Below are 24,328 nucleotides of genomic sequence, written 5' to 3'. Positions count from 1 at the left end.
ATTCTATATTTTTCACGCAGGAAAAAAATATAAAATGCACAATAAATCTCTTGCTGCGTTTTGTTAACACAGATCAAAAATGCTTGTTATTGTTATTTCTGCTCGGCATCAGACTAATTTTGTGCTTCAGTTGCACTTCTCCACTGGGATAAGAATTCACAAACGGGCACCAGACAGCGCTCTGACTGATGTGTAGCTACTTTTCTCGGGTACTTTTGTCGGTGTATCCAGCCTACTTTTCTCCAGTAAAATGCAAGATTAACTTTAAGCTGGCTACATTCTTTCTATGATAAACATTGATGGCCATGCAGTGTTTAAGCTCATTTACTTGTGTGGCTGCCAGCCAAATAGCATTGCACTTCTGTTGTCATCTGATGAAAAGGAAGCAATTTTTGTTGCATAATGTGCTGCCCTAATGTAGACTCTACATGATAAAGTATGTGGACACCCCTTCAAATTACTGGATTTGGCTATTTCAGCCACACCCGTTGCTGATAGGTGTATAAAATCACGCACATAGCTATGCAATCTCCATAGACAAACATTGGCAGTAGAATGGCCTTACTGAAGAGCTTAGTGATTTAAAAAAATATATATATTAAATATTTTTTATTGAACACACACACGAATGTTGTATAGGTATAAAAGACAGGTATACAATTCTTATCTAAACATAAAAGAGCAGACAGGAACAACAAGACCCAGAGTTCTGGGTACAAAACAAATATTACAAAACAAGACATACAGAACAAGGACATTTAGAAAGAAAGAGGGTAGATGTCACCCCCCCACTTACCCCCCAACTGCTCGGGTGGCGGTAGATTCAAGGTAGATTCAAATATTACAATTGAGAGTGCCTTAAAATGTATAAATTCACAGCGCCGACTCGTCCAAGTAAGAGAGGAAAGGCTGCCAGATTTGATCAAATGTTGATAATTTATTGTTCAGAATATATCTAATTCTTTCTAAGTGTACAGTGTTTGCCAATTCGCTGAGCCATAATTTGGTAGAGGGCGCTTCCCTCCTTGTCCAAAACAACAAGATACATTTTTTTTGCTGAAATGAGACTGTAAGAGATTAGTTGTTTTTGGGGGTTGGTTAATCCGTTTAGGGAATCAGACACTCCCAGGATTATCAGAAGCGGGTCTGGATCTATTGAAGTCTCCAGAACTTCAGAGAGGATCCTACAAATTCCACACCAATAACCATACAAGCTAGAGCATAGGGCAAAGCAGTGGAGTAGTGTAACCTGCGCAGCCTGACATTTATCACACAATATCATATGCAGTTTGGTTTTGGAATAGTGTAATCTGTGTAATACCTTGAATTGTACGAGACGATGTCTGGAGTTAATGGAGCATGTGTGGATGAGCTTAGTGACTTTCAACGTGGCACCATCATAGGATGCCACCTTTCCAACAAGTCACTTTGTCTACTTACTACCCTGCTAGAGCTGCCCCAGTCAACCTTATGTGCTGTTATTGTGAAGTGGAAACGTCTAGGAGCAACAACGGCTCAGCCGCGAAGTGGTAGGCCACACAAGCTCACAGAACTGGAGTGCTGGAGTGCGTAGCGCGCAGTAAAGGAGGACCAACTCCATATTAATGCCCATGATTTTGGAATGAGATGTTCAACGAGCAGGTGTCCACATACTTATTGTCATGCAATGCATTTTCTGTAAAGGAAAAATATATTTGCACGTCTCCGATCACTCTATTGAAGCAACAAACAAAAATACTTTCAATATAAAGTTCGACTCCTGTCAATACACAGCTGGACTCACCCGCTCCTGCTTTCTCCTGTTGTGCTATTTACAAACAAACACGTGACTGGCCCAGCTGTTCTGGGGAACTACATATGCTTCATAATGTAAAATAATGTGACCGGTGAACGCTATCTGCTTTATCTCCTAAAGTATTGCACAAGTTGACTGCAGGTATTTACTTAAAAAGCAGCTACAAATGTTAACATTTATTGAAAAACCATCGCTTGGCTATTTCCAATCAGCCCGGTATACAGTATATACGGTATACATACGGTATACCGCCCAATCCTACTGATGATGATAATGTTAATGATGATCATTATGTTCATGTGATGTGTTGTGGTTGTGGTTTGGTCGGAACATTGTCATGCCGTTCATCATCTCTCCGTGGAAAATGTGTGTTTTCCAGGGATTCCGACAGCTTTCCATGGAGTTTTTATGTGCGCTATTGGACACGCCTGTTCCCACTCTACCTGGTGGTTATTTATGCATCTGTTTTCCACAGTTCTGCTATTAATAAACCCATGTTGTAACACGGCTAGATCCCTACTCCTCTGGAACCCCCCCCCCCCCCCCCCCCCGCTCTCTCTCCCTCTCTCAGTTTCTGACCGCAGGCCATGGCCATCTGCTGTTTAAATAACTAGATTCACCTGCTGTTTGTCACCTGAGGGTATGTGGGTGTGTGCCTTCATATTTGCGTGTGTGTGTTTCTGTGTGTGTGAGTGTTACAACAATTTGTGAGCATGTCTGTTTCTTTGTCTATGCTCTCATGTCCTTCCCTTAAAACTCTCAACCCACGTCTCCCCCTGACATTTACAGGACCATAATTTGATGCAGGCTAGTCCATAACTCCACATGACCAGTTCCCCAGTCCTGACTCATAGAACACCCTGGGCCTGTTAACAGGTGTCTTTACTAACGATACATGCTAATTGATTCAGTTACATAACCTTTCCAATTCTCACATTTTCCCAGCATGCATTGCAGGAGGTGTACTCTTGCCTTAATTGTGTTAACATTGCAACCACCCGTGACCCTGGCGACATATGTTACGTATCACAACCAATCACGTTTTCCAGGGCTGTTTTCCTCCTGTGGGAGAGAGAGACCACCTAGGCTGTAGCTGAACCCCCTGAGGTTATACTCCTCAAATACCTCTCTGCTAGAACTGTTGGGCTGGAGGTAAACAGGAACTGAGACTGGAGCTGAACGACAGAGAGAGGAAGTGGGAGAGGGAACGAGGCAGCCTTTGCTTTGAAGGTGGCTGGGTTTGAGTTGAGAGCACTGAAGTCCCATATGGGAGAGGAATAGTATGGAGGGTATAGGGGGAGCCTCTGTGTGTATATATGGTATACAGCAGGTTTTCACAATGCCGTCGGGGGTACGCCAAATAAAAATGTGTTTAACTTTTTAAAATAAAATCTATGTATATATAATTTTTTCTTCACATTTTAAAACAGTCCATTTATATTTTTCAACAGGGCCATACATTTGGGAGAGGTTTTTTTCTCGCCTGAGTAGCCTCGTTTCACTGCCAAAAATAAAATGAAACCATCTGGTGTTCAGTGAAATAACACCATGTCAAATACATGTAGCCCAGTCCAATAATTAACATCCAATCACGTTAACCGTTACTCTCTCGCAGGAAACCTTCACTCTTGCGCAGACATTTAGAAATGAAACGTGACAATTTGAAAAATAAGCCACGGGAGTTTTTTAAGCGCGAATAAAGATGACTTTTGAGTAGTAAGACATGTATAAAAGCAACAGATACCATTAATAAGAAGGTGCTAGAAGTGTCTTATGGTGAGCTACTGAGTGGCTAGGACAGGCAAGCCCCATACTATTGTGGCGGACTAAATTCTTCCTGGGACAATGCTGGGGGAAAAGGACAAAAAAAAACTATACAGACAATGTCTTCATCAAACAACACTGTTTCACGACGCATCAGTGACTTGGCAAGATATGTTTTGAAACAGTTACTGCTTTGCATACAAGCCAGTGAACTCTATTTGTTACAGCTGGATGAGTCAACAGACGTGTTGGGCCTGGCACAGCACCTGGTATATGTCCGTTACATTTATGGGGGGTTAATTAAGGAAGACATCCTCTTCTGCAAACCAGGACAACAGGAGAGGATATTTTTAAACTACTGGACAGCTTTGTGACATCAAATGGACTTTGGTGGTTGATGTGTTGGTATCAGTACTGATGGTGCAAAAGCCATGACAGGGAGACATAGTGGAGTGGTAACACGTGCAAGCAGTTGCTCCCGACGCCACTTGGGTACACTGCAACATCCACCGAGAGGCTCTTGCTACCAAGGGAATGCCTGACAGATTGAAAGATGTTTTTGACACTACAGTGAAAATGGTTAACTTTGTTAAAGCAAGGCCCCTGAACTCTCGTGTATGTTCTGCATTATGCAATGATATGGGCAGCGACCATGTAACGCTTTTACAACATACAGAAGTGTGCTGGTTATCAAGGGGCAAAGTATTGACAAATTTTTTTTAATTGAGAGACGAGCTTAAAGTTTTCTTTACTGACCATAATTTTTACTTGTCTGACTGCTTGATGATTTCTCACACGACTGGCCGATCTGGGTGATGTTTTTTCTCAACTGAATGATCTGAATCTAGGATTACAGGAGGATTACTCTCCTCAACTATATTCAATGTGCTGGACAAAATTGAGGTTATGGTTAAGAAGTTTGAGCTCTTTTCTGTTGCATTAACAAAGACAACACACAGGTCTTTCCATCATTGTATGATTTGTTTGTGTGCAAATGAACTCAAGCTTATGGACAATGTCAAATGTGATATAGCGAAGCACCTGAGTGAGCTGGGTGCGCAATTACGCAGGTACTTTCCCGAAACGGATGACACAACAACTGGATTTGTTATCCCTTTCATGCCCTGCCTCCAGTCCACTTACCGATATCTGAACAAGAGAGCCTCATCAAAATTGAAACAAGCGGTTCTGTGAAAATGTAATTTAATCAGAAGCCACTGCCTGATTTCTGTATTGGGCTGCGCTCAGAGTATCCTGCCTTGGCAAATTGCCCTGTTAAGACACTGGTGCCCTTTGCAACCACGTACCTATGTGAGAGTGGATTCTCGGCCCTCACTGGCATGAAAACTAATGACAGGCACAGACTGTGTGTGGAAAATGATTTTAGACTGAGAATCCAATACAACCCAACATTGCAGAGTTATGTGCATCCTTTCAAGCACACCATTCCCATTAACCTGTGGTGAGTTATTCACAATTTGATGAACAAATAAGGTTTTATATGTAAGATGGTTAAATAGAGCAATATAATTGATTATTATTATATTGTTTGTGCCCTGGTCCTGTAAGATGTATCATATAGTGTGTGTGGCAGGCTTACAATGAAGGCAAAAAACAACATTTGAGAGTGCGCTGACCCTAGTGCTAGAGGGGGTATCCAGCTGGAGGTTGAATGTTTGAAGGGGTACGGGACTATAAAAAGTTTGGGACCACTGGTATAGAGTATACTCTTAATATGTGTCTGTGTATCACATCTGCAAATGAGCCCCAACTCACTAAATGAGCCGTAACACAACAGACCTTTTAGCTGGTGCTGCTTGTGTGTGTTCCCACCACATGCTTGTGTGGACACTGTCTAGCTGAGGACGTCAACATTTCACCTCCTGTCGTAAGTGCATATTCCAAATGTCTACTAAAGCACCAAGCCACCACAACGCTCCACCATAATCAATAGCTGATTATCAGTGTGGATTATCAGTCAGCAACAGCGCGTGGGACCACAGGTCCAAATCAATTTCAATTTCCCTATTAAAGACACCCTGGATGTACTCAGACACATCTCACCCTGGGGAGAGTTTGCGTTAGGCTGTCCAGCCACACAGAGACTGTAGATTCATGGCTCATTCTGTGGTTGGTTGATTGACCCACATTGTTAGAGATTGGCTCCATGACCACTGGCGCCTATTGTCTTTTATAATGGCCCTATTGCCGTGGCGTTGTAGGTTGTCTGCTGTCGGTGATGTAATCTGACCATAGAAGAAGACGGAATAGCTCCATTCAGAGCTGGATTGGGTTTTAGGTTCTGAGAGTTGTTGGACATGTATTTTCTCTTAAATTACTGTTTTTATTCATGCGATGACATCTCACACATTTTTTTTTTTTTTAAGTCATTTAGCAGACGCTCTTATCCAGAGCGACTTACAAATTGGTGCATTCACCTTATGACCTCCAGTGGAACAGTAGTGCATCTAAATCTTTTCAGGGGGAGGGGGGGTGAGAGGGATTACTTTATCCTATCCTAGGTATTCCTTAAAGAGGTGGGGTTTCAGGTGTCTCCGGAAGGTGGTGATTGACTCCGCTGTCCTGGCGTCGTGAGGGAGTTTGGGACCCTGACACATTGATTGTCAGGGTCCCAATTCTTTGTTTTGTCTGGTTGTGCAAGGCAGCTTGTTTGAGATATTGAATGTTAAATGTGTTTGGTTAAATGTACAGGTAATTGTAATTTACACGATACTGTAATTTGCTGAAGAAATCTCATATGCATCTGCATGGGTCTGCCAGATGTCCATGATGCAACCAATGCATTTCTTTCCAATGTGCTTAGTTACTGCTGCAACTATGTCAATGCAGTCCATCGATCTGTCTGATCTCTTCAGGATTCACTATCCATCCATTCATCCATCCATTCATCCACCTTCTATCAGTTGTTATTCATGTGTAGCTCTGTGAAGGAAGACAGGGCTGAGTGTGTGTTAGCCTGTTGTTATTCATATGTAACTCTGTGAAGGAAGACAGAGCTGAGTGTGTGTTAGCCTGTTGTTATTCATATGTAACTCTGTGAAGGAAGACAGAGCTGAGTGTGTGTTAGCCTGTTGTTATTCATATGTAACTCTGTGAAGGAAGACAGAGCTGAGTGTGTGCTAGCCTGTTGTTATTCATATGTAACTCTGTGAAGGAAGACAGATCTGAGTGTGTGTTAGCCTGTTGTTATTCATATGTAGCTCTGTGAAGGTATACAGAGCTGAGTGTGTGCTAGCCTGTTGTTATTCATATGTAACTCTGTGAAGGAAGACAGAGCTGAGTGTGTGTTAGCCTGTTGTTATTCATATGTAACTCTGTGAAGGAAGACAGAGCTGAGTGTGTGTTAGCCTGTTGTTATTCATATGTGGCTCTGTGAAGGAAGACAGAGCTGAGTGTGTGCTAGCCTGTTGTTATTCATATGTAACTCTGTGAAGGAAGACAGAGCTGAGTGTGTGTTAGCCTGTTGTTATTCATATGTAGCTCTGTGAAGGAAGACAGAGCTGAGTGTGTGCTAGCCTGTTGTTATTCATATGTAACTCTGTGAAGGAAGACAGAGCTGAGTGTGTGCTAGCCTGTTGTTATTCATATGTAACTCTGTGAAGGAAGACAGAGCTGAGTGTGTGTTAGCCTGTTGTTATTCATATGTAACTCTGTGAAGGAAGACAGAGCTGAGTGTGTGCTAGCCTGTTGTTATTCATATGTAACTCTGTGAAGGAAGACAGAGCTGAGTGTGTGTTAGCCTGTTGTTATTCATATGTAGCTCTGTGAAGGAATACAGAGCTGAGTGTGTGTTAGCCTGTTGTTATTCATATGTAACTCTGTGAAGGAAGACAGAGCTGAGTGTGTGCTAGCCTGTTGTTATTCATATGTAACTCTGTGAAGGAAGACAGAGCTGAGTGTGTGCTAGCCTGTTGTTATTCATATGTAACTCTGTGAAGGAAGACAGAGCTGAGTGTGTGCTAGCCTGTTGTTATTCATATGTAACTCTGTGAAGGAAGACAGAGCTGAGTGTGTGTTAGCCTGTTGTTATTCATATGTAACTCTGTGAAGGAAGACAGAGCTGAGTGTGTGTTAGCCTGTTGTTATTCATATGTGGCTCTGTGAAGGAATACAGAGCTGAGTGTGTGTTAGCCTGTTGTTATTCATATGTAACTCTGTGAAGGAAGACAGAGCTGAGTGTGTGCTATAGCCTGTTGAAACTGGTGCCTTTCTATTCTGGTGCTCTTTCCTTGATTGATTTCTGTGCAGAGTATAGCTGTGTAACTTCCTCTGACACGCACGTGGGGCTCAGTCTTGCAGTCGAGGACACACACATACGCGCACACACACACAATCTCTCGTTTGCACACACACACACACATCTCTCAACAGGGCGCTGTCCCTATAACAGGAAGTGGTGCTTTGGGAATAACCCTGGGCACAGGAAATGACCTCGTTGGAAGTGTCCTGGGGAGAGGCTGAGTGGGAATGAGTGGGGAATTCATGATTCCTCTTTCAGATAGCTGCTCCTCTAGGATATTATGGAGTTCCTTCACGGCCTTCTGTACTGAAAGAAAGAGAGAGAGAGAGAGAGAGACGGGGAGAGAGAGAGACTGAGAGAGAGAAAGACGGAAAGAGAGAGAGACTGAAAGAGAGAGACGGGGAGAGAGAGAGACGGAGAGAGAGAGAGCGAGCGAGAGAAAGTTATCTAGGTCAGGAAGAAAGTCTGTCAGAGGGCAAAAGGGAAGAAAGTGAGAGAATTGTTTTATTTTTTTTATTTAACCTTTATTTAACTAGAGAGAAAGACTGAGAGAGAGAAAGACGGGGAGAGAGAGAGACGGGGAGAGAGAGAGACGGAGAGAGAGAGAGACGGAGAGAGAGAGAGAGAGGGAGAGAGAGAGAGACGGAGAGAGAGAGAGACGGAGAGAGAGAGACGGAGAGAGAGAGAGACGGAAAGAGAGACGGGGAGAGAGAGAAAGACGGGGAGTGAGAGACGGGGAGAGAGAGAGACGGGGAGAGAGAAAGTTATCTAGGTCAGGAAGAAAGTCTGTCAGAGGGCAAAAGGGAAGGAAGTGAGAGAATTTATTTAACCTTTTTTTATTGAACCTTTATTTAACTAGAGAGAAAGACGGAGAGAGAGAGAAAGACGGGGAGAGAGAGAGAGACGGGGGGAGAGACGGGGGAGAGAGCGAGACGGGGAGAGAGAAAGACGGGGAGAGAGAGAGACGGGGAGAGAGAGAGACGGGGAGAGAGAAAGACGGGGAGAGAGAGAGACGGGGAGAGAGAGAGACGGGAGAGAGAAAGACGGGGAGGGAGAAAGACGGGAGAGAGAGAGACGGGGAGAGAGAGAGACGGGAGAGAGAGAGACGGGGAGAGAGAAAGACGGGGAGAGAGAGAGACGGGGAGAGAGAAAGACGGGGAGAGAGAGAGACGGGGAGAGAGAAAGACGGGGAGAGAGAAAGACGGGGGGAGAGAGAGACTGGGGGAGAGAGACAGACGGGGACAGAGAAAAACGGGGACAGAGAGAAAAACGGGGACAGAGAGAAAAACGGGGAGAGAGAGAGACTGGGAGAGAGAGAGAGACTGGGAGAGAGAGAGAGACTGGGAGAGAGAGACGGGGAGAGAGAAAGACGGGGACAGAGAGAAAGACTGGGAGAGAGAGAGACGGTTAGAGAGAGAGACGGTTAGAGAGAGAGACTGGGAGAGAGAAAGACGGGGACAGAGAAAAACGGGGAGAGAGAGAAAGACGGGGAGAGAGAGAGAGATGGGGAGAGAGAGAGAGATGGGGAGAGAGAGACGGGGAGAGAGAGAGAGAGAGGGAGAGAGAGAGACGGGGAGAGAGAAAGACGGGGAGAGAGAAAGACGGGGAGAGAGAAAGACGGGTGGGAGAGAGAGACTGGGGGACAGAGAAAAACGGGGACAGAGAGAAAAACGGGGACAGAGAGAAAAACGGGGACAGAGAGAAAAACGGGGAGAGAGAGACACGGGGAGAGAGAGAGACGGGGAGAGAGAGACGGGGAGAGAGAAAGACGGGGACAGAGAAAAACGGGGACAAAGAGAAAGACGGGGAGAGAGAGAGACGGGGACAGAGAAAGACGGGGACAGAGAGAAAGACGGGGAGAGAGAGAGACGGTTAGAGAGAGAGACTGGGAGAGAGAAAGACTGGGACAGAGAAAAACGGGGAGAGAGAGAAAGACGGGGAGAGAGAGAGAGATGGGGAGAGAGAGAGAGATGGGGAGAGAGAGACGGGGAGAGAGAGAGGGAGAGAGAGAGACGGGGAGAGAGAAAGACGGGGAGAGAGAAAGACGGGGAGAGAGAAAGACGGGGGAGAGAGAGACTGGGGGACAGAGAAAAACGGGGACAGAGAGAAACGGGGAGAGAGAGAAAGACGGGGAGAGAGAGAGAGATGGGGAGAGAGAGAGAGATGGGGAGAGAGAGACGGGGAGAGAGAGAGAGAGAGGGAGAGAGAGAGACGGGGAGAGAGAAAGACGGGGAGAGAGAAAGACGGGGGGAGAGAGAGACTGGGGGACAGAGAAAACGGGGACAGAGAGAAAAACGGGGACAGAGAGAAAAACGGGGACAGAGAGAAAAAAAAGGGGAGAGAGAGAGACGGGGAGAGAGAGAGACGGGGAGAGAGAGACGGGGAGAGAGAAAGACTGGGACAGAGAAAAACGGGGACAAAGAGAAAGACGGGGAGAGAGAGAGACGGGGAGAGAGAGACGGGGAGAGAGAAAGACGGGGACAGAGACAAAGATGGGGAGAGAGAGAGAGATGGGGAGAGAGAGAGACGGGGAGAGAGAGAGACGGGGAGAGAGAGAGACGGGGAGAGAGGGAGACGGAGAGAGAGAGAGACGGGGAGAGAGAGACGGGGAGAGAGAGACGGAGAGAGAGAGAGACGGGGAGGGGGTACGGGGAGAGAGAGACGGAAGGAGAGAGAGACGGAGAGAGAGAGCGAGCGAGAGAAAGTTATCTAGGTCAGGAAGAAAGTCTGTCAGAGGGCAAAAGGGAAGAAAGTGAGAGAATTGTTTTATTTTTTTTATTTAACCTTTTTTTATTGAACCTTTATTTAACTAGAGAGAAAGACGGGGAGAGAGAGAGACGGGGAGAGAGAGAGAGAGACGGGGGAGAGAGAGACGGGGGAGAGAGAGAGACGGGGAGAGAGAGAGACGGGGAGAGAGAAAGTTATCTAGGTCAGGAAGAAAGTCTGTCAGAGGGCAAAAGGGAAGGAAGTGAGAGAATTGTTTTATTTTTTTTATTTAACCTTTTTTTATTGAACCTTTATTTAACTAGAGAGAAAGACGGAGAGAGAGAGAAAGACGGGGAGAGAGAGAGAGACGGGGGAGAGAGAGAGACGGGGAGAGAAAAGACGGGGAGAGAGAGAGACTGGGAGAGAGAGAGACGGGGAGAGAGAAAGACGGGGGAGAGAGAGACTGGGAGAGAGAGAGACGGGGAGAGAGAAAGACGGGGAGAGAGAAAGACGGGGAGAGAGAGAGACGGGGAGAGAGAAAGACTGGGAGAGAGAGAGACGGGGAGAGAGAGAGACGGGGAGAGAGAAAGACGGGGAGAGAGAGAGACGGGGAGAGAGAGAGACGGGGAGAGAGAAAGACGGGGAGAGAGAAAGACGGGGGGAGAGAGAGAGACTGGGGGAAAGAGACAGACGGGGACAGAGAAAAACGGGGACAGAGAGAAAAACGGGGACAGAGAGAAAAATGGGGAGAGAGAGAGACTGGGAGAGAGAGAGACGGGGAGAGAGAGAGACGGGGAGAGAGAGACGGGGAGAGAGAGACGGGGAGAGAGAAAGACGGGGACAGAGAAAAACGGGGACAGAGAGAAAGACGGGGAGAGAGAGAGACGGTTAGAGAGAGAGACGGGGAGAGAGAAAGACGGGGACAGAGAAAAACGGGGACGGGAGAGAGAGAGAGACGGGGAGAGAGAGAGAGGGAGAGAGAGAGACGGGGAGAGAGAAAGACGGGGAGAGAGAAAGACGGGGGGAGAGAGAGACTGGGGGACAGAGAAAACGGGGACAGAGAGAAAACGGGGACAGAGAGAAAAACGGGGAGAGAGAGAAAACGGGAGAGAGAGAGACGGGGAGAGAGAGAGACGGGGAGAGAGAGAGACGGGGAGAGAGAGACGGGGAGAGAGAGACGGAGAGAGAGAGAGAGAGAGACGGGGAGGGGGTATGGGGAGAGAGAGAGACGGAAAGAGAGAGAGACGGAAAGAGAGAAAGACGGGGAGAGACGGAGAGAGAGGGAGACGGAGAGAGACGGGGAGAGAGAGAGACGGAGAGAGAGAGAGACGGAGAGAGAGAGAGACGGAGAGAGAGAAAGACGGAGAGAGAGAAAGACGGGGAGAGAGAAAGACGGGGGAGAGAAAGACGGGGGGAGAGAGAGACGGGGGAGAGCGAGACGGGGGGAGAGCGAGACGGGGGGAGAGCGAGACGGAGAGAGAGAGAGAGACGGGGAGACAGAGACGGAGAGACAGAGACAGACGGGGAGAGAGAGAGAGAGACGGGGAGAGAGAAAGTTATCTAGGTCAGGAAGAAAGTCTGTCAGAGGGCAAAATGGAAGAAAGTGAGAGAATAATAAAAAAAAAAATATTTAACCTTTTTTTATTTAACCTTTATTTAACTGTGAAAGTCAGTTAAGAACAAATTCTTATTTACAAGGACGGCCTACCGGGCCTACCTGCTTTGTTCAGGGGCAGAACGGCAGATTTTTACGTTGTCAGCTCGGGGATTCGATCCAGCAACCCTTTGGTTACTGGCCCAACGCTCTAACTACTAGGCTACCTGCCACCCCGAATGGTAAACATGAGAGAGAGAGATGGAAAGGTAGAGAGAAGGATGGTGACCCTCGTTTGACTTGTTGTTTTAGGAATATCACAGTAGTGTTTACACAGTCAACCTTATAAAGGCTTCTGTAAGCACAGAATAACCTTGCTAAGTTCTAGAATGTGTGAAGAATAATGTTTGTGCTCTCTCACTCTGACGACAGAACGCTTTACATTCCTATACACTCAACACACACATTCCAGACATTATTACACTCAACTTCAGCTTGTTACTTCTCGGGAGAGAACCACATGGACTGTGGAGGAGGACTGTAGGTCCTGTTGTGAAACACCCGGACTGTGGAGGAGGACTGTAGGTCCTGTTGTGAAACACCTTGTTAAGTGAAGCTACACTAATTTTGAAAGCTTCCAGACATTTTTCAATTTAGATCTGTCAGGAAACAACACACTTAACATGGACATGCTTAGTGATCAATCATAGGAGGTATTTGCGTGGTTTCTCGCAAAGCAGTATTTTACAGTCCAAACAGGATAGGGGGTGTTTGTTGTCCCTGTTGTAACTGATGCTGGACTGTGTTAGCCCATAGCTCCACTCTGGCTCCTAGATGACTTATAAACACTGTTCTCACTCGCTCTCCTCCTTCACATACTCTCACTCTCTCCTCCCTTTAGCATTCATCTCCCTCTTCCCTTGTTCTCTCTCTTTCTCTCTCTCTCGTTCTCTTGCCCCCCCCCCCCCCCCCCCCCCCCACACACATTCTCTCGGTACTGTTGATCATTCTGTGAGACCAGCTAGGTCATTGAGGTTGATTTAGGTTTGAGCCCATCGGAGGGCAAAAGCAACTTTCCACAGGCCAGGTGTGTGTGTCCAGACTAACAGGTGTGTGTGTCCACACTAACAGGTGTGTGTGTCCAGACTAACAGGTGTGTGTGTCCACACTAACAGGTGTGTGTGCACACTAACAGGTGTGTGTGTCCACACTAATAGGTGTGTGTGTCCAGACTAATAGGTGTGTGTGTCCAGACTAACAGGTGTGTGTGTCCACACTAATAGGTGTGTGTCCACACTAATAGGTGTGTGTCCACACTAACAGGTGTGTGTGTCCACACTAACAGGTGTGTGTGTCCAGACTAACAGGTGTGTGTGTCCACACTAACAGGTGTGTGTGTCCAGACTAACAGGTGTGTGTGTCCACACTAACAGGTGTGTGTGTCCACACTAACAGGTGTGTGTGTCCACACTAACAGGTGTGTGTGTCCACACTAACAGGTGTGTGTGTCCACACTAACAGGTGTGTGTGTCCAGACTAACAGGTGTGTGTGTCCAGACTAACAGGTGTGTGTGTCCACACTAACAGGTGTGTGTGTCCAGACTAACAGGTGTGTGTGTCCAGACTAACAGGTGTGTGTGTCCAGACTAACAGGTGTGTGTGTCCAGACTAACAGGTGTGTGTGTCCAGACTAACAGGTGTGTGTGTCCACACTAACAGGTGTGTGTGTCCAGACTAACAGGTGTGTGTGTCCACACTAACAGGTGTGTGTGTCCACACTAACAGGTGTGTGTGTCCACACTAACAGGTGTGTGTGTCCACACTAACAGGTGTGTGTGTCCACACTAACAGGTGTGTGTGCCTTTGTGTCTATCTTATGCTCCCTGTCCTTTACCTCCTGTCTGTGAGAGCAGGTGTTTAGATAAGCCTTAAGTGTCCTCACCGTAAGCTCTCTACCTCTACCCTTCTCTCTCTTTCTCTCTCTGTTTTCTCTCTCTTTCCTCTCCTCCATATGCCGTATTTCCCATGGTTTTAGTGGGTGCGGATCAAATCCCAGATTTCCATTGAAACTCCTCAGCCCTCCGTTCCTCTCTGATCCAGCCAGGGAATTACAGGCAGATGTGCCTCAGTCTTCTAAGCCACACAGTATGGCCTCCCTCTATCTTTCATTCTCTCTCTCTCTCTTCCTCTCTCTCCCTCCATCTCTATCAGCTCTAGTCAATAGCTCTGCATCTTCCCTCTGTAATGGTCCTAATCCAATTAGCTGTAGTAATGTTGCCCAACTTTTACCTCCCGCTTCCTCAAAGCTGTGCTGCTGTGTGTGTGTGTGTGTGTTTATCCCTGGTGTTTGCCTCTGTGTGAGTGTTTTTGTTGTTGTTTTACAGCCACTTAAAGACATGGGTTGTATCAAACCCCAGGGAAAGTCATAATCGCCCAACACATTCTCCCCCCTAAGGCTCCTTCCAGTGGATTTCCTCACAGTTGTTGTTGAAATTGTCTCGCTCGCATGTTGGACTTGCTAATTTCCCGCCATTTAATCGACTTGGACTTGCATCTCAAAAACACACAGGGCGCATATTCCTGTCTGCATACATAGTGCCTCATCAGAAGTGCTGTTACAGGGGAAAATGGCATATGTTAATATTTTTATTAAGTATAGCACACTTCAAAGGCTTCTCCTCATGAATATTCGGGGTTGTAATTATTGTTATTTTTTTTCCCCCTTCGGCAGCCGCCTGATATGTCTACATGTGATGCGCACACCGTATATCTGTTGGTAGTGCCTGTCTCTGTAGGCCTACACACAGAGCCAGGTATAGACCTAATGTATCTGTATGGTTGTAGTTTCAGAGCTACACCCCCCCCCCCCCCCAGTCCCTTCTTTTCTCTTTTCTTTCTTTTCCTGTTCCTTCTCTCCATTCACGTGAGAGCCACATGTTTTCACCATCCCGACTCTGACAGGTAGAACGTTTTGCTAGTAAAGTGCTGCATTACTTAAACCTCTGACCCCTCTTTCTCTCCCTTCTCTCTTTCCACAACCCTCTCTCTTTTCTGCTTCCTCTTCCCCCTCTCTGGATTTGGGCATTTCTCTCTGTCCACATGTTACCTCCGCTACGTCTGCCCCTCTCTCCACCCCCCTCCCACCATTCTCTCTCTGTGTATCAGGCCTCAGGAAATGGGTGTGTGCTGAGTTAGTTTAGCGAGCGGAGTGGGACCTGTAAAGAGGGAGGGAGAGGAGAAAAGGAAGAGGAGGGGTGGAAAGGGAGGATGCTGATTAAAATAATGGAAAGAGCCGAGTCACTGGCCGGTGAAAAGGAGTGAAAGAGAGAACCGAGAGGAAGGGACGGATAGCAGATTAGAGGTAATGAAAACTGAGGGAGATAAAGAGAAAAAGTTGAACTCCAAAAGTTCTACAAATCAGCGGGAAGAGAGAAGATAAAGACAAACTTCTACCATTTCCACCCTGCAAGGAGAACATACTGGACGGACTCCAGGATGTAGAGGCCAGCTTGCCAGACTCTTTCTCAGGATCATTACTCTGATCAGTGGCTTCTCTCCCTGGACACGTGACCTAGGGCTCCAGAGGGAAGGGGACATTCTTTCACTAACTGGCTCTGACTTGGCTGTGATTAGCAGGGTGTGAGAGAGGGAGTCCAGTCTGGGGTAGGGCGCTGGGGGCTGGTAGTAGAGCTACGACGGCATGCCCCTGTCTCGCTCACACAGTGTAAGAGTGTGTGTGTGTGTGTGTGTGTGTGTTTCCTCTGCAGTGTGTTAGCATTGCCTTGTTGAAAGAGGAAGGAGAGGTCGGCAGACCGTGTGCCTCTGTGTTTCTTCCTTGTTCCTGCGGCAGGCCCAGAGGGCTTTTTTATCTGGGTAATTGAGATCAAACACTCGGCCCTACCCCGGGCTGGAGTGTAAACAGCTTCCTTAGTGACGAGAAGCAGTGGAGGAGGAAAGGGAAGAAGGGAAGGGAAAACATCAAGAGGGAAGTTCAAGGAGAGGCTGGAATACTTCTTCAGCCCCTCAGACTTTCCACGTCAGTCTACAAACCTCTCTTGACAGGACTTGGATAGTTTCCTCCAGACCTCCGCACCTGACCTCTGGAATTCTACCCCAGCTGAAGGACTTATTCCCCAGCCTATAGGCCTCAGGCAGCCTCTTACCTCCTACCTCCAGGAGCTCCAGCCTCAGCCCAGCTCTCGGGACGTCCAACCCCAGGCTTGAGGCATGACAGCAGGCTTGCCCTGACCCCCTTCTCAGCCCCTGTTCCATCAAAGAGGATGCTTCTACCATGTAGCCTAGTAGGGCGGAAACACACACTGACACACACACACAGGCAACGAAGGGTGTGTGAAGTGTGTATGTCGCCGGGTTGGAAAGCACGAATTGGATTTTACCTTGTTTTGAGCACTGGATTTAATTGTATTTGGAGAACTGGATTCGACAATATTTGGATTGGATTTGACCGTGTTTTGAGTACTGACCTTGACTGTGTTTTGAGTACTGACCTTGACTGTGTTTTGAGTACTGACCTTGACTGTGTTTTGAGAGCTGGTTTTGACCGTAACCACTGGAGGACTTTGCAAACCCGCGCGACTCCTCTGTGCCCTTTGACCTTAGAGACGATGTAGAGGGGAGAGGGAGGAGACTAATCCTGGAGCCGAAGATGATTGGCTTTAACTTCAGCTTGCAGGAGCTGCTCAGGAAATTTGAAGAGGTAGATTTGAGATGTTTGACATCTATTTGAGCTCCCGTTGAGACAAACTGAAAGGTTGTTTATTTTTGATGCCACAGATGAGAACCCAGCCTCATGCTAAATCACTGTAGTCAAACACGTGAAGGTCAGCTCACCTGTTACTGTCAGCCAAAGACCTTCACTTCTCTTCTAGCTGGAGACTCTGCTGACATTTACTGTCTCTCCGTTCTCTCCCTCTCCCTCGCTCCCTCTGTCTATGTAGTATCAGGTGAAGAAGTCTGCTGAGTGAGTCTGAGGTTTATGAAGTATGAGGAGTAATTATTGAACTCATTAAAGCTTTTTATTGTGGTAGCAGCGTTATTACCCCTCCAGGGCGTGGAGGGGTACAGCCAGAGTCTGCAGGGGAACACGTAGGGAGACTGAGATTCTTAAAGTGCTTTACTCTCTGACGTCTGAAACGCTGTAGTGTTGTATTATTCAGGTTTTGCCACTTTGTGCGTTCAAGGTGCATGAGTGTGTATTTGTTTACCAAAGCTGCTTGTTGATGTGCCACGTTAACCTAACTTTAGTTTCTTATTCTGTGTCTCCGTGTGTGTCTCCGTGTGTGTCTCCGTGTGTGTGTTTGTGTGTGTCTCCGTGTGTGTGTTTGTGTGTGTCTCCGTGTGTGTGTTTGTGTGTGTCTCCGTTTGTGTGTCTCCGTGTGTGTGTTTGTGTGTGTCTCCGTGTGTGTGTTTGTGTGTGTCTCCGTTTGTGTGTGTGTGTGTGTCTCCGTGTGTGTGTCTCCGTTTGTGTGTGTGTGTGTGTCTCCGTGTGTGTGTCTCCGTTTGTGTGTGTGTCTCCGTGTCTGTCTCCGTTTGTGTGTGTGTCTCCGTGTTTGTCTCCGTTTGTGTGTGTGTCTCCGTGTTTGTCTCCGTTTGTGTGTGTCTCCGTGTGTGTGTTTGTGTGTGTCTCCGTGTGTGTGTGTTTGTGTGTCTCCGTGTGTGTGTGTGAGTGTGTGTGTCTCTGTGTGTGTGTGTGTGTGTGTGTCTCTGTGTGTGTGTGTGTGTCTCCGTGTGTGTTTGTGTGTGTCTCCGTGTGTGTGTGTGTCTCCGTGTGTGTGTGTGTCTCCGTGTGTGTGTCTCCGTGTGTGTGTCTCCGTGTGTGTGTCTCCGTGTGTGTGTCTCCGTGTGTGTGTTTCCGTGTGTGTGTCTCCGTGTGTGTGTTTGTGTGTGTCTCCGTGTTTGTGTGTCTCTGTGTATGTGTCTCCGTGTGTGTGTTTGTGTGTGTCTCCGTGTTTGTGTGTCTCTGTGTGTGTGTCTCCGTGTGTGTGTGTCTCCGTGTGTGTGTCGCCGTGTGTGTGTTTGTGTGTCTCCGTGTGTGTGTGTCTCCGTGTGAGTGTAATAATAATTAGGTGGGTGCTTATATTTGTCCTATTTCATACATGTACAAGTGTGTATTAATATGCATGTGTGAATTGGAAATTATTATTTTTTGCATATCCCAACTGTCCCTGAGACACCCTCAGAGAGTGGGGTCACAGCCGTTACCAGCTGTCCCTGAGACACCCTCAGAGAGTGGGGTCACAGCCGTTACCAGCTGTCCCTGAGACACCCTCAGAGAGTGGGGTCACAGCCGTTACCAGCTGTCCCTGAGACACCCTCAGAGAGTGGGGTCACAGCCGTTACCAGCTGTCCCTGAGACACCCTCAGAGAGTGGGGTCACAGCCGTTACCAGCTGTCCCTGAGACACCCTCAGAGAGTGGGGTCACAGCCAAGGGCACATCGAAAGATATTTCACCTTGTCGGGATTGGAATTAGCGACCTTTGGGTTACTCCAACTGCTGGGCTACATGCCACCTGCATTGTGTTTGTCAGTCAGCCTTGCCTCTGATAGGTACATTTCTAATGCCAGGTTCCTCTGAAAACCCAAATAGCTGGAACATTAGGCCCCCCAGGGACCGTATCTGTTGTCTGGGCTGCTCACATCCTGCCAATCTTCCATTCATTACTGGGTGTGTGTCAGGGACAAAATCCATTATCCACTATCCTCATGCTGCTCTGCGCTAGAAGAGAAGAGGACGTGGCTTTGATGTTTGTGTGCCACTGCTATCATATGGACATGGTTCATCTATTCCTAAACACAGCAGAGGTATTGTCATGTTTTTCCAGTAGCGGTTCAGCCATGGAATGTGTGTGTGTGTGTGTGTGTCCTCGCCGTAGAAATTGCAGACATATGTGACCCTCATCTCCAGAGTCCTCATTATAATAACGCTGTCAGGGCTGTGCTGGCGCTAAACCTGTTGATTGGAATCTAAATCAAACCAGTAAATCAAACATGGACTTATATGAATGACCACTGTCATGCAGCTGACGTGGCAGACCTGGCAGTACAGAGAAGTGTGTGTTCATGTCGTGTGTGTGTGTGTGTGTTGGCTACTGGTATGTGTTTAGCCTGATATTGCTGTGTACCTAAGACTAGGTAGAGGAATCATATTTGTCCTTTCTCTCAAAGTATCCAATCACAGGGCAGCACTCAATCAATGACCAGACTATTTGATGCCACAAATATGTGTGTGTGTTTTTGTCAGAATACATGTACACATTCATGCATCACCTTTTCCACCACTTAATGAGAAGAAAATGTGTTCAAGAGGGGAAGCCGTTTGGGAGCTAGAACCAATGATGTGTATAAGCCCTGGATGACTGGCAGGGCCGTTGTTTTGAAGCCACTGCGCAGTCATTTTGCTACTTGTCCTCCATTATAAAAAAAGTATTTTGGAAGCTATACGAATGTTTTTATTAATGTCTGCATTTGTTTTTGCCAAATACATTGTATTACAGACACCTTAATGCATACATTTATATTATATTATGCAAACATAAACAACAATAATATATTATTAATATATTATTATATTATATTATATTCCTTAAAGTACCAGTATTACTGTCCCAACTACAACAATAAAATACTAATTTTGTCCTTCTCCTTCTGAGGAGGGCAGCCGATGGATTTAAAGCCTCCATTGGCCAATACATAGCATCAGCAATCCAGGGTTTATACACATCATTGTCTGGAACATATCCAACTGACTCACTGGCACAACATCTCTCACACACACACACACACACACACACACACACACACACACACACACACACACACACACTGCCTCTCTCTCCCTCCCCCTCCCTCTCTCTGAAGTATCTATCCTTATGACCTTCAGTTATTAGATTTGTGGTGAGGAGATAGTTGACTGTGATAGTAGAGCCCATTCACCCTTTATCCCTTCTCCCTAATAACTGACTTCCTTTCCTCAGGACGTTGCTATGTGAATGACAGGGGCTGCTCGTTGGGTATGGCAGACAGACAGCCTACCATACTGTGTGATGTGTATACTGGCCTCTCTAAAAACATGCTTCACCTAATGTCACGTGTTGTTGTCATGTGCAGTTACCAGTCGGTGAACTTATGTGTTGCCTGCATTCTATTGGTTTCTAGCTCTGCATGAATTTCAGTTTGGCTGTGTGTGTGTGTGTGTGTGTGTGTGTGTGTGTGTCTTTTATCTCCCCCACTTAAAATTGGCCCGTGCTCAGGGAAGTCCCATGGAGAAATGGAGCAGTTTTACTTGTCTAAAAATAAAGCATTTGAAAGGATCCTCCTCTTGTGTCAGTCTCCCTATGGTGGTCCACACACACGACAAGCCACAGTGGTGGTCTGTACTGATGGGGGTGGCAGAGTGGACGACAGGTTAGCCAGAGAGAAAAGGTTTCCAAATGAAACCAGGGGAACACTCACACATTCAAATACTCACACCACACCCTCATCTAAATTCTTAATCTGTAGGGCCCACTCTCTGCCTTACTTCAGGGCCCAGGGTCCCTCTCTGAATCTCTCTCACACACACACACACACACACACACACACACACACACACACACACACACACACACTGACAGCCACACACACCGGTCTCGTCTGGCATTGCGTAGCATACCATTAGCTTACATTAGCGTTGATTAGGGGAGCATAGCGTATTATTAGCTTAGCTTACTTTCATGTAGCTGAACATAGAACTTCATAAGTACGGAGACCTGGGTCGCTTGGTTCGGGTGTGGAAGGGGTTTAGAATGAATTGTTTCTCGCTTGGGAAGCTGAGGACAGTTTATTTTCCGTGAGTCCAAAGTAGCTAGAGGACATTTGAAAGATGTCTAAAATGCTCTGCCCTCTCTGTTTCGCTGGCTCTGCAACACACACACACACACACACACACACACACACACACACTCATCATGACCAGCTAGCACGTGTGTTCTCTCTCTCCCTCCCCTCTCTTCCTCCCCTCTCTCCCTCCCCTCTCTTCCTCCCCACCATCTTAAAGCTAATAGAAAGGGATTGATGTTTTGATTTGGCTTTTTAATGCTGTATGTATGTAACACAGTAACTGTACAACACTGACTTGTTGAAAGTAAAACCTTTCTCTCCTTCGCTGTTTCTCTGTAGGATATCCAGGCGGAAATCGATGCTCATAATGATATCTATAAGAGTGTGGACGGGAACAGGCCCAGGATGGTCAAGGCCCTGGGGACCTCTGAGGAGGCTGTGTTTCTACAGCACCGACTGGACGACATGAACCAGCGCTGGAGCGACCTCAAAACCAAGTCGGCCAACATACGGTCAGTACTACTGTATAATATACTGACAACATTCAATCAGTACTACTGTATAATATACTGACAACATTCAGTCAGTACTACTGTATAATATACTGACAACATTGAGTCAGTACTACTGTATAATATACTGACAACATTCAGTCAGTACTACTGTATAATATACTGACAACATTGAGTCAGTACTACTGTATAATATACTGACAACATTCAGTCAGTACTACTGTATAATATACTGACAACATTCAGTCAGTACTACTGTATAATATACTGACAACATTCAGTCAGTACTACTGTATAATATACTGACAACATTCAGTCAGTACTACTGTATAATATACTGACAACATTCAGTCAGTACTACTGTATAATATACTGACAACATTCAGTCAGTACTACTGTATAATATACTGACAACATTCAGTCTGTCCCATAACATTAAACAACACATCTCTGCTAACACAGAGTGCATTCGGAAAGTATTCAGACCCCTTGACTTTTTCCACATTTTGTTATGTTACCACCTTATTCTAAAATGTATTCAATTGTTTTCCCCCCCTCATCAATCTACACACAATACCCCATAATGACAAAGCAAAAACAGGTTTTTAGAAATGTTGGCAAATTTATAACAAATTAAAAACAGAAATATCACATTTACATACAGTTAGTATTTTCAGACCCTTTACTCAGCACTTTGTTGAAGCACCTTTGACAGCAGTTACAGCTTTGAGTGTTCTTGGGTAGGACGCTACACGCTTGGCACACCTATATTTGGGGAGTTTCTCCCATTCTTCTCTACAGATCCTCTCAAGCTCTGTCAGGTTGGAGGGGGAGGGTCACTGCACAGCTATTTTCAGGTCTCTCCAGAGATGTTCGATCGGGTTCAAGTCCAGGCTCTCGCTGGGCCACTCAGACATTCAGAGACTTGTCCTAAAGTCACTCCTGCATTGTCTTGGTTGTGTGCTTAGGGTCATTGTCTTGTTGAACCTTTGCCCCAGTCTTAGGTACTGAGCACTTTGGGGCAGGTTTTCATCAAGGATCTCTCTGTACTTTGCTCCGTTCATCTTTCCCTCGGTCCTGACTAGTCTCCCAGTCCCCGATGCTGGAAAACATCCCCACAGCATGATGCTGCCACCACCATGCTTCACTGTAGGAATGGTGCCAGGTTTCCTCCAGGTGTGACGCTTGGCATTCAGACCAAAGGGTTCAATCTTGGTTTCATCAGATCAGAGAATCTTGTTTCTCATATTCTGAGAGTTCTTTAGGTGCCTTTTGGCAAAATCCAAGTGGTCTGTCGTGTGCCTTCTACTGAGGAGTGGCTTGGTTGTCCTTCTGGAATGTTCTCCCATCTCCACAGAGGAACTCTGGAGCTCTGTCAGAGTGATCATCGGGTTCTTGTTCACCTCCCTGATCAAGGCCCTTCTCCCCATATTGCTCAGTTTGGCCAGGCAGCCAGCTCTAGGAAGAGTCTTGGTGGTTACAAACTTCTTCCATTTCAGAATGATGGAGGCCACTGTGTTCTTGGGGACATTCAATGCTGCAGAAATGTGTTGGTACCCTTCCCCAGATCTGTTCCTCGACACAATCCTGTCTTGGAGCTCTATGGACAATTCCTTCGACCTCGTGGCTTGGTTTATGCTCTGACATGCACTGTCAACTGTGGAACCTTATATAGACAGGTGTGTGCCTTTCCAAATCATGTCCAATCAATTGAATTTACCAAACAAGTTGTAGAAACTTCCATTTCGAGTCTCATAGTAAAGAGTCTGAATACTTATGTAAATAAGTTATTTATGTTTTTAACTTTCATACCTTAACCATTCACTGAAACTTCTGTAAATTCACTTTCTGTATTTTGAAAGCTTTATATCTTGACAAATCAAAATCAAATCAAAATTATTTATATAGCCCTTCGTACATCAGCTGATATCTCAAAGTCCTGTACAGAAACCCAGCCTAAAACCCCAAAGCAGCAAGCAATGCAGGTGTAGAAGCACGGTGGCTAGGAAAAACTCCCTAGAAAGGCCAAAACCTAGGAAGAAACCTAGAGAGGAACCAGGCTATGTGGGGTGGCCAGTCCTCTTCTGGCTGTGCCGGGTGGAGATTACAACAGAACATGGCCAAGATGTTCAAATGTTCATAAATGACCAGCATGGTCAAATAATAATAATCACAGGCAGACCACGGCCAGGTGGACTGGGGACAGCAAGGAGTCATCATGCCAGGTAGTCCTGAGGCATGGTCCTAGGGCTCAGGTCCTCCGAGAGAGAGAAAGAAAGAGAGAATTAGAGAGAGCATACTTAAATTTACACAGGACACCGGATAGAACAGGAGAAGTACTCCAGATATAACAAACTGATCGTAGACAGGAGGGGTTAGGAGACACTGTGGCCCCATCCGATGATACCCACGGACAGGGCCAAACAGGAAGGGTATAACCCCACCCACTTTGCTAAAGCACAGCCCCCACACCACTAGAGAGATATCTTCAACCACCAACTTACCATCCTGAGACAAGGCCGAGTATAGCCCACAAAGATCTCCGCCACGGCACAACTCAGGGAATGTGTGAGGGCCAACCCAGACAGACAACTTTATTATTGACATTTTGGGACTGTGTCAACAGTGGACTAATGAAACAAATGCCATAAGATATTCTTTGAGTGGTATTTTCCTTTTAAAATAACTGTCCAGTGAAAATCTCACCTTTTCATACACAAATAATGTTGTTGCCCCATCGTATACTCGCGTTTGTGGCCAAAGCATAAAAGTTTAAAACAATGCTTGCTATTTCCTCATAGAGGATGATTGCCGTCCTCCTGAGGAGAATGAGCTGGCCAATCAGTGGGCTACTTGC

General features: G+C 46.4%; 1 protein-coding gene across 6 annotated transcripts in view; it reads left to right on the top strand.

Moving 5' to 3' along the window:
- The window catches only part of utrn (utrophin), a 407,872-nt gene that overhangs the window by 239,062 nt on the left and 144,482 nt on the right, over nt 1-24,328 (top strand). For all 6 annotated transcript variants that reach the window (XM_065026301.1, XM_065026305.1, XM_065026302.1 and 3 more), the window contains one exon: nt 21,299-21,471. In XM_065026301.1, the coding sequence (XP_064882373.1) occupies nt 21,299-21,471 (173 nt within the window). The remainder of the gene's footprint in view (nt 1-21,298; nt 21,472-24,328) is intronic.

This window comes from Oncorhynchus nerka, linkage group LG13, assembly GCF_034236695.1.
Source record: "Oncorhynchus nerka isolate Pitt River linkage group LG13, Oner_Uvic_2.0, whole genome shotgun sequence".
Lineage (NCBI taxonomy): Eukaryota > Metazoa > Chordata > Actinopteri > Salmoniformes > Salmonidae > Oncorhynchus > Oncorhynchus nerka.
Note: the sequence above shows the minus strand (reverse complement) of the source record. Positions and strands in the feature narration are given on the sequence as shown.